Source organism: Acanthochromis polyacanthus, chromosome 7 (genome assembly GCF_021347895.1).
Source record: "Acanthochromis polyacanthus isolate Apoly-LR-REF ecotype Palm Island chromosome 7, KAUST_Apoly_ChrSc, whole genome shotgun sequence".
In the NCBI taxonomy this organism is placed as follows: Eukaryota; Metazoa; Chordata; class Actinopteri; family Pomacentridae; genus Acanthochromis; species Acanthochromis polyacanthus.
This window is the reverse complement of record NC_067119.1, coordinates 8956960-8970460: the sequence shown is the minus strand read 5'-3', so window position 1 is coordinate 8970460 and position 13501 is coordinate 8956960. Positions and strand designations below refer to the sequence as shown.

The following is a 13501-nucleotide window of genomic DNA, read 5'->3' as shown; positions in this document are numbered from 1 at the left end:
CCGCAGCTCTTGTTCCGAGCCCAAAAAGATAATAAACAAATAATCAGGTGGAATAGCCTGTGAGTCACTTGAGATATTTTTCCATTAAGTTACATATTTTTTTCTTATAATGAGTCCGAGCTGTGTAGGTTGTGTCGCTCGGTTCAGCGAGTTCACAGTCACCTCGCTGTCACCTGAGTATCTGCATACTTAAAAGGGGATATCTCACTGAACTGCACAGAAATTTCAGGAGAACAAACTCCGTGACAAGCCGACGAAGACAAATTGCTCCACAAGCTTAATTATCCCAAACTTAATTCTGAAACTCAATTCTCAAATGACAGGTCTTCACCACAAATACAAGCAAGATGACAAACACAAGCTGGTGATTATGGGAAATTATCGGTGACTTGCGATTTGACACAAAATACTCGTTTAAAAAGATATTTTTCAAGTAGGTTACAAGTTCCTGTAGAAATGCTGGGATACAGCTGCAGACAGCTGTTAGATGTCATGTGATACAATTAAGCCTCGATCCCTTCAGTCTTGTCACAAAATGAAGTTAAAATGGTTGTACAGGTTTCATATCCTCAGCTGCATATTTTCAAAATGCTTGAAACCAGTAAGCAATTTAAATGGGGGATATCGAATGATCAGAATGCCTCGTTAACTTTCTTGTATTTGCTGGTGGTGCACCCATTGGATCATCTTCCTCTGTTAAAAATGTCAATGAATCACCTACTACTTAAAAACCTATAGTATTTCCTGAAAGTTAATGATTACCAGCTATGTCAATAATCTCTTGCTGTTTCTTTGTAAGACGCATTTTCCGCATTAATTCATTGATTTGATGTTATTGGAACAGAAAGGTTTGCCTTAGTCAAACACACCTCAAAGTAATGAAACCTGGCAGGAATTAAAGAGATTAAAGGGCATCTGTCTGTTTTCATATAATGAGGAATTAGTGGTTCTACAGTTCTGGTGTATTAGATTTCTTAACGGGTATTTTTAACCTTTCTGTTGTGTTGCAAGTCAGATTGTCTCATTTTTAAAGTAAAACAAATCCAAACAACATTGTTTGAAGTATTTTTTTTGCTAGGAAACGTCTTCTTGTTGACTTAATAAGTGTAATCAACACATAAAATGAAAACGTTTAATTTCGCACACTCTACCATTCAAAACAGTTTTCTAATCATCAGTTAGCCTTTCAACAGCATTAGCTAACACAATGTAGCATTAGAACACAGGAGTGATGGTTGCTGGAAATGTTCCTCTGTGCCCCTATGGAGATATTCCATTAAAAATCAGCTGTTTCCAGCTAGAATAGTCATTTACCACGTTAACAATATCTAGACTGATTAATTTAATGTCATATTCATTGAATAAAACTGCTTTTCTTGACTCCAGTCTTTTGAACGGTAGTCTATTAGTGTCTTGTGTTAGTTTATCATCACCACTCCATAAAAAAAGGGTGAAAATGTAAAATTTAAAAACAACTCAATGTCTTGTCAAACTATTATATTGTATATGTAGGTCTTTCAAATGTACATTTAAAAAAAGTTTTAACATGCATTTTTTATGAAAAACAAGTGAATTATCCCCATTGAACCATGATGTGTGAGAGGTAAAGAACACCACTGCACTAAATATTATTTGAAATGGTTGGTAATAAAGTTAATATTGAGACATAAACACTGGTTTTTGGGATGGTTTGGTTTCATTGCTGTTTCTGAGAAATGAACGTAACAGGAGGTTTAAACTGTGCTTGTATCATGACCCTGCAGGTTAAATAAGGATTCCATCTTGTGCTACCTGTGGACTGTATACAGAAGATGGATGCATCCTCAGGGTTTGCATTGCAGAAGTATCTTAAACCTGCATCCTCTATTGCAGTGGTCATTGATTGGTGGCTCTGTTTGCAAAGAGAATTATAAAAAATCTATAGGAAAATGAGCCTACTTCTCACTTATTTGTTACCCAAGTAAACATGTTCCCCTTTTAGACATGGGAACTGTGTCATTGCTGCTTCACCACTGTAATAAAGTGGCAATTTTCTGCCATTCTGTCACTTTCCAGACAAAAAATACATGAGTAAGTAATGCATCAAAGGAGGCTTTCATGTCAAATTATTTTCTTTTATTCTTTGTGTCGTCTTGTGTGATCTTCTGTCCAGCCATCCTGCATGCTTTTCTCATCCTGTCAGCAGGTTGTTTTCTTCCTGGCCTGACGCCTGTAGCTTTGTAGTCATCCTATGAACACGACACTCAGCTTTGCACGACATATCATGATCCCTTAATCCCATAATTACACCGTTTCAGTGCACCGTACTTAATTTGGCTTAGTGCGCTATCACACTTAGAGTTCGTTTTGTGTGGCTGTGCGGCAAAATTACAAGTTCGCGGGAGTTATTTAGCAGGTAATTGGAGTCCTGCCAAGTTGGTGTGGTGAAGATAATCAAAACAAAGAAGCTCCAAATGTTCATGTAAAACAGAAAAAATTATAGTATAAAAAGTACTCACCTCCCTTGAACGTTATCTCCTTGAATTTCTTTTCACCATTGAATAGTGGTCAATTTGTGGAGGCTTTTTTTTAAAAATGAGAATTTACAAAAAAAAGACTCTTTCATGTCAAAGTGAAAGCAGATTTTTACAAAGTAATATGTAATTATGATAATTATGTAAAAATTTAAAGTAGGTGATTGCAAATGTATTCACAGATTTTTAAAAGAGCATACTTATATTTCGTGGTGAAAATAGATTTCTACAACATAACGTAAGTTAGACTGAAAACATGAAATGTAAATAAGTGCATAAATGTTCACAGAATTCACCAAAAAGTCTTTCATGTCAAAGTGAAAATAGATTTCTGCAACGTACATTCAATTATTTAAAAATATAAAATGTAAAATAAGTGATTGCAAGACTGTTCACAGAATTTCCAACAAGACTCATCTCAAAATGAAAATATATCTCTACAACACAGTATCAATGATTTAAAAAATATATAACATTTTGAAAGTGAAATGTTTAGAAAATGAACAACAAAAGACTCTTTCATGTCAAAGAGAAAATCAATTTTTGCAAATTAATATTAATTATTCAAAAATGTGTATTTGCAGAATTTACAAACACTAACCCTAACAGATTTCTGCAGTGTAATGTAAATTATTTTAAAATAATAATGTAAAATAAGTGGATGCATAAAAATGTGTACAGTTTACCTGCCTGTCAAAATGAAAACAGATTTCTGCGAAGTAATGTTTCTCAAAAATCTAAAACATACAATAGGTGATTAATATAAATATACATACAATTTACAATAAAGACTCTTTCATGTCAAAGTCAGAACAGACAATTATTAAAAAATAAGTAATGTAAAAAAAACAAAACAAGTGACTACACAAGTATTTGCTCCATTTAAAGTAAATCACCTAATTTAATGCAGGTTCTTGTGAATTCTTGTAAAGGCCAAATTATACTGACCATAATTCAGTTAATCCTAAACTCTTATCACCAGTCTGTGCTCTCAGTACTTTACTCCTTTTTCTTGACACACTTTTCTCACTTTCTCTTTCCTTGTATTGTCCACCTGATTGAATTTCATACCTTTCCAGGAGCTGGTGTGAACTTGTTGCATTCGGTGGTGGGGTATGCAGCATGTGTAGGTGGAGACAATAATAATGATGCTTACTGGTGGGAGCAGAGAGACTTTTTTTTCATAACAAAAGCAGTCACACTGTTTACTCAAAAAGGCGACATGTCTTTGCAGCTGAATTCCATTATATTCTATGTATGTGGAGTATTCTGGATGGAGAAATTGGTCGTTTCTCCGTAACATTTGCACCTTGACTGAATGACCGGTCGGATGCTATTCACAGTGATACCTCCATCTCATCGTTTTTTCTTTTCTTGTCTTGTTTCCCTCAGAGCCAAGAAGAAGACCAAGCCCTTGAACCTTAAGATCCACAGCAGTGTGGGCAGCTGTGAGAATCTGCCCACGCAGCGCTCACCCCTCCACACCGAACGTTCTCTGCGATCCTTCTTCTTCCCCTCCTTCATCCCTTCGACACCTCCCGTCCATGCTGAAACACCCTCTGCAAGTGAGTGAACTCATCTTTTGTTAATCGGCTCGCACTCGGGCTTTTATGAAATGAGATTTTTTTTAATGCCTTTAATATATCCCGTTCTTATTTCCATCCCCTTCTGACATCTGCTTATTTAGTTTGCCGGCAATGTTTTATTTTAGGGATGTCATTCTCCTCTCACAGCCAGGTCAAGTCACAAAGTCTAGTTCACTTTGGTGTTTGTAGCTGCACTTTTATCACCAAAAGTTGGTCTTTATTGCATCTCGGAAGATAAAATAGTCTTATCTTGTGCTTTGCGTGTGAGTATTTTGTCTTAATTTTGTTCAAAAATCAACTGTTTTGCACTTTCTTATGCCAGTCTGCCTTGACATCTGGGCAAACCATTATTGCTCTTGCGTCCATTACTCTTTCTGTTAAAGATACTTAAGTGCAGCTCTGTTGGTAAATGCAGCAAATGAATAATCAGGCCATGCCATAATGACCAGAGGTGGTGTGTTGCTGCACATCGGCAGCCTTATTGGCTGATACATTATGGGCATAATGTGGAAGCCATTAGATTGAGGAGGAGATGGGGAACGACAGAGAAACAGAAAGTAATGGAAGTCTAGTCAATGAAAGGAGTGATGAATGGCCGTCACCTAGTGTCGGGAATAGTTGCACTAACCGGTATGCGGGGCTCAGCGGTGCATATTGGGCGGTGGAGGCATGACATAGAATAATCAGTCACTCTGTATGCATGAGAGGACAGAGACACAAAGACCTGCAAAAGGCCGAGATTACAAGAGCCAATGTTGATATACAGATGGGTGGCAAATTAAAAGAAAAATCCAACATGTGCCATTAGAGCTGCTTAAATGCAACTTTGCATTGATTTTTCCAAGTCTGTGGAAGTCTACTGGAAGGATTGTTTGGTGTTGTGGTGGTGGTGGAGAGTGCTATCAAATACAAAATCACCCAAAGGTATTCAGTTAAGTTGAGGTCCGATGACTGTGAAGGCCTCAGTGTGTGATTTGCATCATTTTAATCCTCATTAAACCATTTAGTGACCCCTGGAAGTGACTCCACCAGGACAGAAATGTTTCGTTGGTGGATAAAGGTGATCTATCAAAACAAATGCACCGTAACAGAACCACTGAATCGCCTCACTCTAGGGGTCAGTGCTTCAGGTTTTTCCTTAAATTTGTCGCTTGTGTGGATGTGAATTTGTTGGTGTAGCAAACTTGCTAATGTGGTACAAGTACATGTTTGTAATGTTGGGCCCATCCCATAGTGAGGAGGCCTTTTGTTTTCCAATAAGGGACTCTTAAAAGGAGGTTAATACTTTAAATCAATTGTTATTAAATATGAATAAGTGCTTTACTAATCCTTCTAAGCCTGTTAAGCCATTAACAAGGACATATCCTATCTGTTATGAACAAATTATCAATATGTAAATGTTTGCAATTACAGAGACATTACTGTAAAAAAAAAAAAACCAAAAAACTGTTTATTAATAATCTATTAATATTTGTAAAGCAGATTACTTGCACTCTGCTTTTGTTGGCTTAAATGAAGGAGACAAACTTTTGGTTTTGTAATTATATATTTTTCGTTGACATTTACAGCTCCAGGCTCTGGCTTGTAACTTCTGCTGCTGCTCAGCAAATAATTTTAAGTTAATTAAATTGAGAAACGTAAGACAGTTTATGAGTTGTGAAAGTGTAAAATTAGTGTAGTTAATCTGACTAAACTTGAGGAAACAAGTTGAGTAAACTCAAAATTTTAAATTGAATCAACGAGCCAGATACAGTGCCTTGTGAAAGTATTCGGCCCCCTTGAACTTTTCAACCTTTCATCACATTTCAGGCTTCAAACATAAAGATATGAAATTCTAATTTTTTGTCAAGAATCAGCAACAAGTGGGACACAATCGTGAAGTGGAACAAAATTTATTGGATATTTTAAACTTTTTTAACAAATAAAAACCTGAAAAGTGGGGCGTGCAATATTATTCGGTCCCCTTGCATTAATACTTTGTAGCGCCACCTTTTGCTGCAATTACAGCTGCAAGTCACTTGGGGTATGTCTCTATCAGTTTTGCACATCGAGAGACTGAAATTCTTGCCCATTCTTCCTTGCAAAACAGCTTGAGCTCAGTGACGTTGGATGGAGAGCGTTTGTGAACAGCAGTCTTCAGCTCTGCCCACAGATTCTCGATTGGATTCAGGTCTGGACTTTGACTTGGCCATTCTAACACCTGGATACGTTTATTTGTGAACCATTCCATTGTAGATTTGGCTTTATGGTTTGGATCATTGTCCTGTTGGAAGATAAATCTCCGTCCCAGTCTCAGGTCTTTTGCAGACTCCAACAGGTTTTCTTCCAGAATGCTCCTGTATTTGGCTCCATTCATCTTCCCATCAATTTTAACCATCTTCCTTGTCCCTGCTGAAGAAAAGCAGGCCCAAACCATGAGGCTGCCACCACCATGTTTGACCGTGGGGATGGTGTGTTCAGGGTGATGAGCTGTGTTGCTTTTACGCCAAACATATCGTTTTTCATTGTGGCCAAAAAGTTCGATTTTGGTTTCATCTGACCAGAGCACCTTCTTCCACATGTTTGGTGTGTCTCCCAGGTGGCTTGTGGCAAACTTTAAATGAGACTTTTTATGGATATCTTTGAGAAATGGCTTTCTTCTTGCCACTCTTCCATAAAGGCCAGATTTGTGCAGTGTACGACTGATTGTTGTCCTATGGACAGACTCTCCCACCTCAGCTGTAGATCTCTGCAGTTCATCCAGAGTGATCATGGGCCTCTTGGCTGCATCTCTGATCAGTCTTCTCCTTGTTGGAGGTGAAAGTTTAGAGGGATGGCCGGGTCTTGGTAGATTTGCAGTGGTCTGATACTCCTTCCATTTCAATATGATTGCTTGCACAGTGCTCCTTGAGATGTTTAAAGCTTGGGAAATCTTTTTGTATCCAAATCCGGCTTTAAACTTCTCCACAACAGTATCTCGGACCTGCCTGGTGTGTTCCTTGGTCTTCATGATGCTCTCTGCACTTTAAACAGAACCCTGAGACTATCACAGAACAGGTGCATTTATACGGAGACTTGATTACACACAGGTGGATTCTGTTTATCATCATCAGTCATTTAGGACAACATTGGATCATTCAGAGATCCTCACTGAACTTCTGGAGTGAGTTTGCTGCACTGAAAGTAAAGGGGCCGGATAATATTGCACACCCCACTTTTCAGTTTTTTATTTGTTAAAAAAGTATAAAATATCCAATAAATTTCATTCCACTTCACGATTGTGTCCCAATTGTTGTTGATTCTTGACAAAAAATTAAAATCTTATATCGTTATGTTTGAAGCCTGAAATGTGGCGAAAGGTTGAAAAGTTCAAGAGGGCCGAATGCTTTCACAAGGCACTGTAAATAATGATTACAGACAAATGTGCTTTCTACCATTTTTCACACAAGTCAGTACAAAGGCAATCACTGAGGCTGTTTGTGGTTATTGTGAGATACATTTTTAAAGTCTTCAGATTAGGGATATGCGCGACTAGTCGTTTAATCGTTTAACCGCCTACTCATTTATTAAACGTTTAGTATTTTACTAGTCGGTTAAACGCTAGTGTGCCCCCCACCCCCACCCCGGTCCCGACCCGGTGCCGCCATGCAGCTCTACGCTCGGGCGTGCACGCCACACGCTCGTCCCCGTCTGGGCTACCTGGTTGATCCTGCCAGTAGCATATGCTTGTCTCTTTTGTCAATTCCCGCTATCCCCCTCATCATTAGCGGTGCTTTGACCACTCCAGCTACACCCACCACGTCCCTTCCTGCCACCCCGAAGCAAAGCATCGCCTCTAATATGTGCTGCTTGTGGACTGTCATGGCACACCGACCCGCTGCCGTTACGCACAGACGCAGCGGCACTTTCTGTCTCAGTGGACGACTGAACACTTCAGAATATGAGTAAGCCATTGCTTGACAAAGTACTTTGTCAGCGTTGACCAGACCTCTCGGTATGGTGAGTTTTCTCACTCTAAAATGCGCCGTCTTGCGCTCTGATACGCTCTGACGGCGAGTCTCGTCTCCTCGGTTTTTCAAACTCTGTAAAATCCAAAACTTTGAATGAAAACATATTGGGCGGTGGAGGCATGACATAGAATAATCAGTCACTCTGTATGCATGAGAGGACAGAGACACAAAGACCGGCAAAAGGCCGAGATGACAAGAGCCAATGTTGATATACAGATGGGTGGCAAATTAAAAGAAAAATCCAACATGTGCCATTAGAGCTGCTTAAATGCAACTTTGCATTGATTTTTCCAAGTCTGTGGAAGTCTACTGGAAGGATTGTTTGGTGTTGTGGTGGTGGTGGAGAGTGCTATCAAATACAAAATCACCCAAAGGTATTCAGTTAAGTTGAGGTCCGATGACTGTGAAGGCCTCAGTGTGTGATTTGCATCATTTTAATCCTCATTAAACCATTTAGTGACCCCTGGAAGTGACTCCACCAGGACAGAAATGTTTCGTTGGTGGATAAAGGTGATAAGAGAACCACTGAATCGCCTCACTCTAGGGGTCAGTGCTTCAGGTTTTTCCTTAAATTTGTCGCTTGTGTGGATGTGAATTTGTTGGTGTAGCAAACTTGCTAATGTGGTACAAGTACATGTTTGTAATGTTGGGCCCATCCCATAGTGAGGAGGCCTTTTGTTTTCCAGTAAGGGACTCTTTAAAGGAGGTTAATACTTTAAATCAATTGTTATTAAATATGAATAAGTGCTTTACTAATACTTCTAAGCCTGATAAGCCATTAACAAGGTCATATCCTGTTCTAGGATGTAAAAAACCTCTTTGGTTGGTGTTTACCCTCCATTATACTATCTTTTATGAGCAAATTATCAATATGTAAATGTTTGCAATTACAGAGACATTATTGTAAAAAAAACAACAAAAAACAGTTTATTCATAGTGTATTAATATTTGTAAAGCAGATTACTTGCACTCTGCTTTTGTTGGCTTAAATGAAGGAGACAAACTTTTGGTTTTGTAATTATATATTTTTCGTTGACATTTACAGCTCCAGGCTCTGGCTTGTAACTTCTGCTGCTGCTCAGCAAATAATTTTAAGTTAATTAAATTGAGAAACGTAAGACAGTTTATGAGTTGTGAAAGTGTAAAATTAGTGTAGTTAATCTGACTAAACTTGAGGAAACAAGTTGAGTAAACTCAAAATTTTAAATTGAATCAACGAGCCAGATAAATACTGGTTACAGACAAATGTGCTTTCTACCATTTTTCACACAAGTCAGTACAAAGGCAATCACTGAGGCTGTTTGTGGTTATTGAGATACATTTTTTTAAGTCTTCAGATGTTGGGACTAAATTTGATGCTAATCTTTGTCATGGTAAAATATTTTTGATATTAATCATTGAAAGAAACAGCCATGATATCAGTTGTCTTGTAATAAAGAAACACAGAAAATTGCAAAAAACAAGAGTCTCTGGGTAGTTCTAGCTGTCTGACAATGAATTCTGGGAAATCTCCTTTTATGTTAGTTTTGCCTCTTGAATGAGTTGAGTGAACTCTCGGCCGTTCATTCACTATTTTATCCAGAATTCCTCAACTCAAAAGAAGTTCCAAAGTGGTCTGACTGTAGACATTTTTTAAGTAAAATTAATTTTAAAATAAATAAAACATAAATTTGCCCTAAATAAACAAGGCAAGATGAGTTGATCAGACTACATTTCTGCCTGATATTTTGTAGTGTAATATTCAAAGTACTGGGAAATGGTTTATTAACAATTCACACAAATATAAGCTACAATTTATAAAGTCCTTCTAAAAGATGCCTTCATACTTCAGCTTCTCAGGACTAAGACCACACCAGCTGCTTCAACTTCAAACAAAAAACCAAGAAGAATTTGTTTTAATTAAATATTTTTGTGTTCTTTCATTGTGCGTAATAAGTTATTCCATAGCCTTTAAACAGTGCAGGTTTAGAATAAAGGTTAGGTGCTGTGTGTGGTCCACATCTGGAATGAAGATGGGGTTGTAAATGCTCAGAGGGTCAAAGAATCAGGCTAATTCCTGGGTAGGTTTTCAGTGGGTGAGACGAGGAAGAATCTGGGGTGCCGATGAAATCACAATGTGAGGGATAACCTCCTTAAAAAGTATTCAGTTTTGACAGTTTGGTCAATATTTGTGCAATACTTCTGTCACTGAAATAGGAAATTCTCTTTTAACTCTTAGAGTGGGTCAAAAATGACCCGGTTAGAGATCTTCTTGTAATATCTTTGTAATGAAAAGTTTTTATCATTTCATTTTCCAGCTATTCCTCAAAAAAAAAAAAAAATGTGTTTTTGATTTCATTGCATTTACATTTTTAAGTTGCCTTTGGTACTTGTAAAGAAATTGTAATACTTGTATTACTACACTAACCTCTTTGTCACAGACTTGGAGGAACAGAGTGGAAAAATGTCAACAAAATGGATGTTGACATTCTTTTATTTACTGTTCTTTGTAATATTTGTCTTTTTCAATTGTAAAAATGTTCAAAACCTGCTATGAAGAAAAAAATAAACATGTCTCATACCTGAAATCATTCTTTTGTGGACAAAAATATAACTCAAACAATAATACAAGTTATTATTCTTAACTAAAATGACAAAATTTGCATAAAAACACCCACTTATGGAGGAGTGTAGGGTCCAGTCACCCATGCATCTAAGGGTTAAGAGGCATTTTTTGTAATGAATTTTTTTGTACAAAGTTCTTTTTGTAATGTTGAACACAATCTTTTAAATTTTTCCCCCTAAGGTTACTCTTTATCCTGCCAAGATGAATAGTAGATATGTGCAGAGGTGATTATATTTCACCATACAAAGGCGTATTGTGTTTCTCAGTGTGTCCTCTGACATTCAGTCCCCAATAGGAAGCCATGGTTACATAGCTTAATGTCTGTAAATAATTACTGGCTGTCAGACTTCGGCATCAGTCTTTTAAAAACTGCCAATGGACTCGTTTGCTCTGCCTGATTTTGTATTACCCGCAAAGGGGAATTCAAACCTGCTTTTCCAGGTAAGAGTTATCCTTAGTCGTCCAATTATCGGTGCTCTCAGCTGTCCAAACAAACGCCACCACTGTCAGTCAAACAGTCCTGCTGATATCACCACCGTTAGCGAGACGGAGAGGTGCGTCGCCACATTTAACTTGACATTTCGATGAAAGTCACGTATCGTTGCTTATTCTCGAACTAAAGTCGTGCTCACTCTTTTGGCTGGTTTCAAATGTCAAAGTATTGAAACGCTGTGACTTGGCGCTGCAGGTTCATATACAGTGTATTATTCTGACGAGATGACTGATAGTTGTCCTGATAAACGCACAGCTTCATGCATCGACAGACATCAGCAGGAGAAACTTTCACCTTGAAGAGAATTGTGTAGATGTCTGAATCCGATTACCTTTTTTAAGTAGCTTGTTTTCTCCTTGCTCTTTTTATTTCAAAGATTGAACCACAGAGCCAACATAAGTAAGTAAGCAAGTCCTTATTAACTACTGGGAATATGAAGAGGTGTCAGATGAGTGTCAGCGCTTTTGTTGATGTGTTTACCTGCCAGTTCAACCCAATCTCTTAGAAGTTGGCAGAAATGTGCTTTGAAAGCACATAATGCCACTTGGATTGTATTTTTATCAACATAATGAGAAGTTTTTTTTACAAGACAGAGGGTGCTGATAAATGAAAATATCAGTAAGATGTTTACTGACTGCTTATGTCTTTAGATCTTTGCCAAAACAAACAACAAACAAACAAAAAAACTGTTTGTAATGCACTTGCGTTACTTATTTAGCTGTTTGTCCTCCAGTCGCAACACCTGGTTACTGTTAGGTGTTGTTGTCTTTGTACAGAAAATGTCTGCAAGTGTCTTGAAGCACAGCACAGCCCAAGTAGCTTTTTTGGTGTCCTGTCACATTTGTACTCGCTGTGGGCTCATTTTCTCATGGCAATAAAAATTCCTCAACCTCTGTGGAAATAGAAATAAATAGAAATAGAAGTCATAATGTATAAAGGAAAAGGCCTAATATTAATTGATTTGATTAGTTATTTTAGACAAGAAATGGGTAGAAAGGACTTAATATTTTTTCCAAGTGCCCACAGATGCCAATTGCTGTCTCTACATTTTGTAGATATTTTGCTTCTTCCATTTTTACAACCTCTCCAAATTAGGTGTTTTTTCCAATACTATGCTGCCCATGCACTCTAGAATGCTGTTTCACCATGCAAAATGTATCTTCCAGCAACTTTGGGCCATGCTGCATTTAGTTTATTGATAAAGTAGGAAATTTTTCACTGCTCTTAATCCCTCTGATTTATTTCTGTACTTGTTTCCTCTCTGCTCTGTGCAAACACAGCCCGCAGTTCAAATTTCTCTTTTGCGAGTTCATAGTGGCTTCTTAGTAGCACCGAGGAATGCAGATTTTTTTACAATTATCATTTAACAGAATGTGATTAGTGCAAACTTATTTATTTTAGGTGAAATTTTAGATGAGACTCGTAGAAAAAAGGAATTTTAATGAAATATCTTGATTTTAATGTGAAATTCAGATAATTTTCCTGGTGGGGATGATTAGATCAAGAACTATTATTTTTGAATTTACATTTCTGGCTCTGGGGCTGCACAGCGGCGTAGTGGTTAGCACTTTCGCCTTGCAGCAAGAAGATCCCGGTTCGAATCCCGGGTTGGACCTGGGATCTTTCTGCATGGAGTCTGCATGTTCTCCCTGTGCATGCGTGGGTTTTCTCTGGGCACTCCGGCTTCCTCCCACAGTCCAAAAACATGCTGAGGTTAATTGATTACTCTAAATTGTCTGTAGGTGTGAATGTGAGTGTGCTTGTCTGTCTGTATATGTAGCCCTGAGACAGACCGGCGACCTGTCCAGAGTGTCCCCTGCCTTCGCTCAAGTCAGCTGGGATAGGCTCCAGCACCCCCCGCGACCCTAATGAGGATAAAGCGGTGTATAGAGGATGGATGGATGGATGGATTTCTGGCTCTGATGAATGGTGTCATTTGAACATTTAACAAAAAGAAAAAGAAAAAAAGACAAGCATGCCTTTCAGACTTGCTGTTGGGTTTTGAGGTCCAGAGGGCTAAAAATGACCAAACTTGGAGCTCTTCTGTTGCTAAAACCTCAATGTTAAAGTCCTGTTTTTCAAACTAATGGTCAATGCATAAATATTATAAATCCTTTGCTTGAAAAAGGAATTACATTTACCACTTACATAATTGGGAGAACAGTGGATGCTGACAGTATGTTGTTGCTGTCCTGTTAAGTGTTTGAAACAACATGATACACGCTTTAAAAATGCAGAATTTCATTATGTTGCTGGGTTTTGGTTAATATGCATGTGATGGAATGTCCATGTGCTACTTCATGAATTTTTTTTTA

General features: G+C 37.9%; 1 protein-coding gene across 2 annotated transcripts in view; it reads left to right on the top strand.

Annotated features, from left to right (window-relative positions):
- ksr2 (kinase suppressor of ras 2) overlaps window positions 1-13501 on the top strand; it is a 154186-nt gene that overhangs the window by 68507 nt on the left and 72178 nt on the right. For both annotated transcript variants that reach the window (XM_022209952.2, XM_022209950.2), the window contains exon 6: window positions 3906-4078. In XM_022209952.2, coding sequence (XP_022065644.1) covers window positions 3906-4078 — 173 coding nt within the window. The remainder of the gene's footprint in view (window positions 1-3905; window positions 4079-13501) is intronic.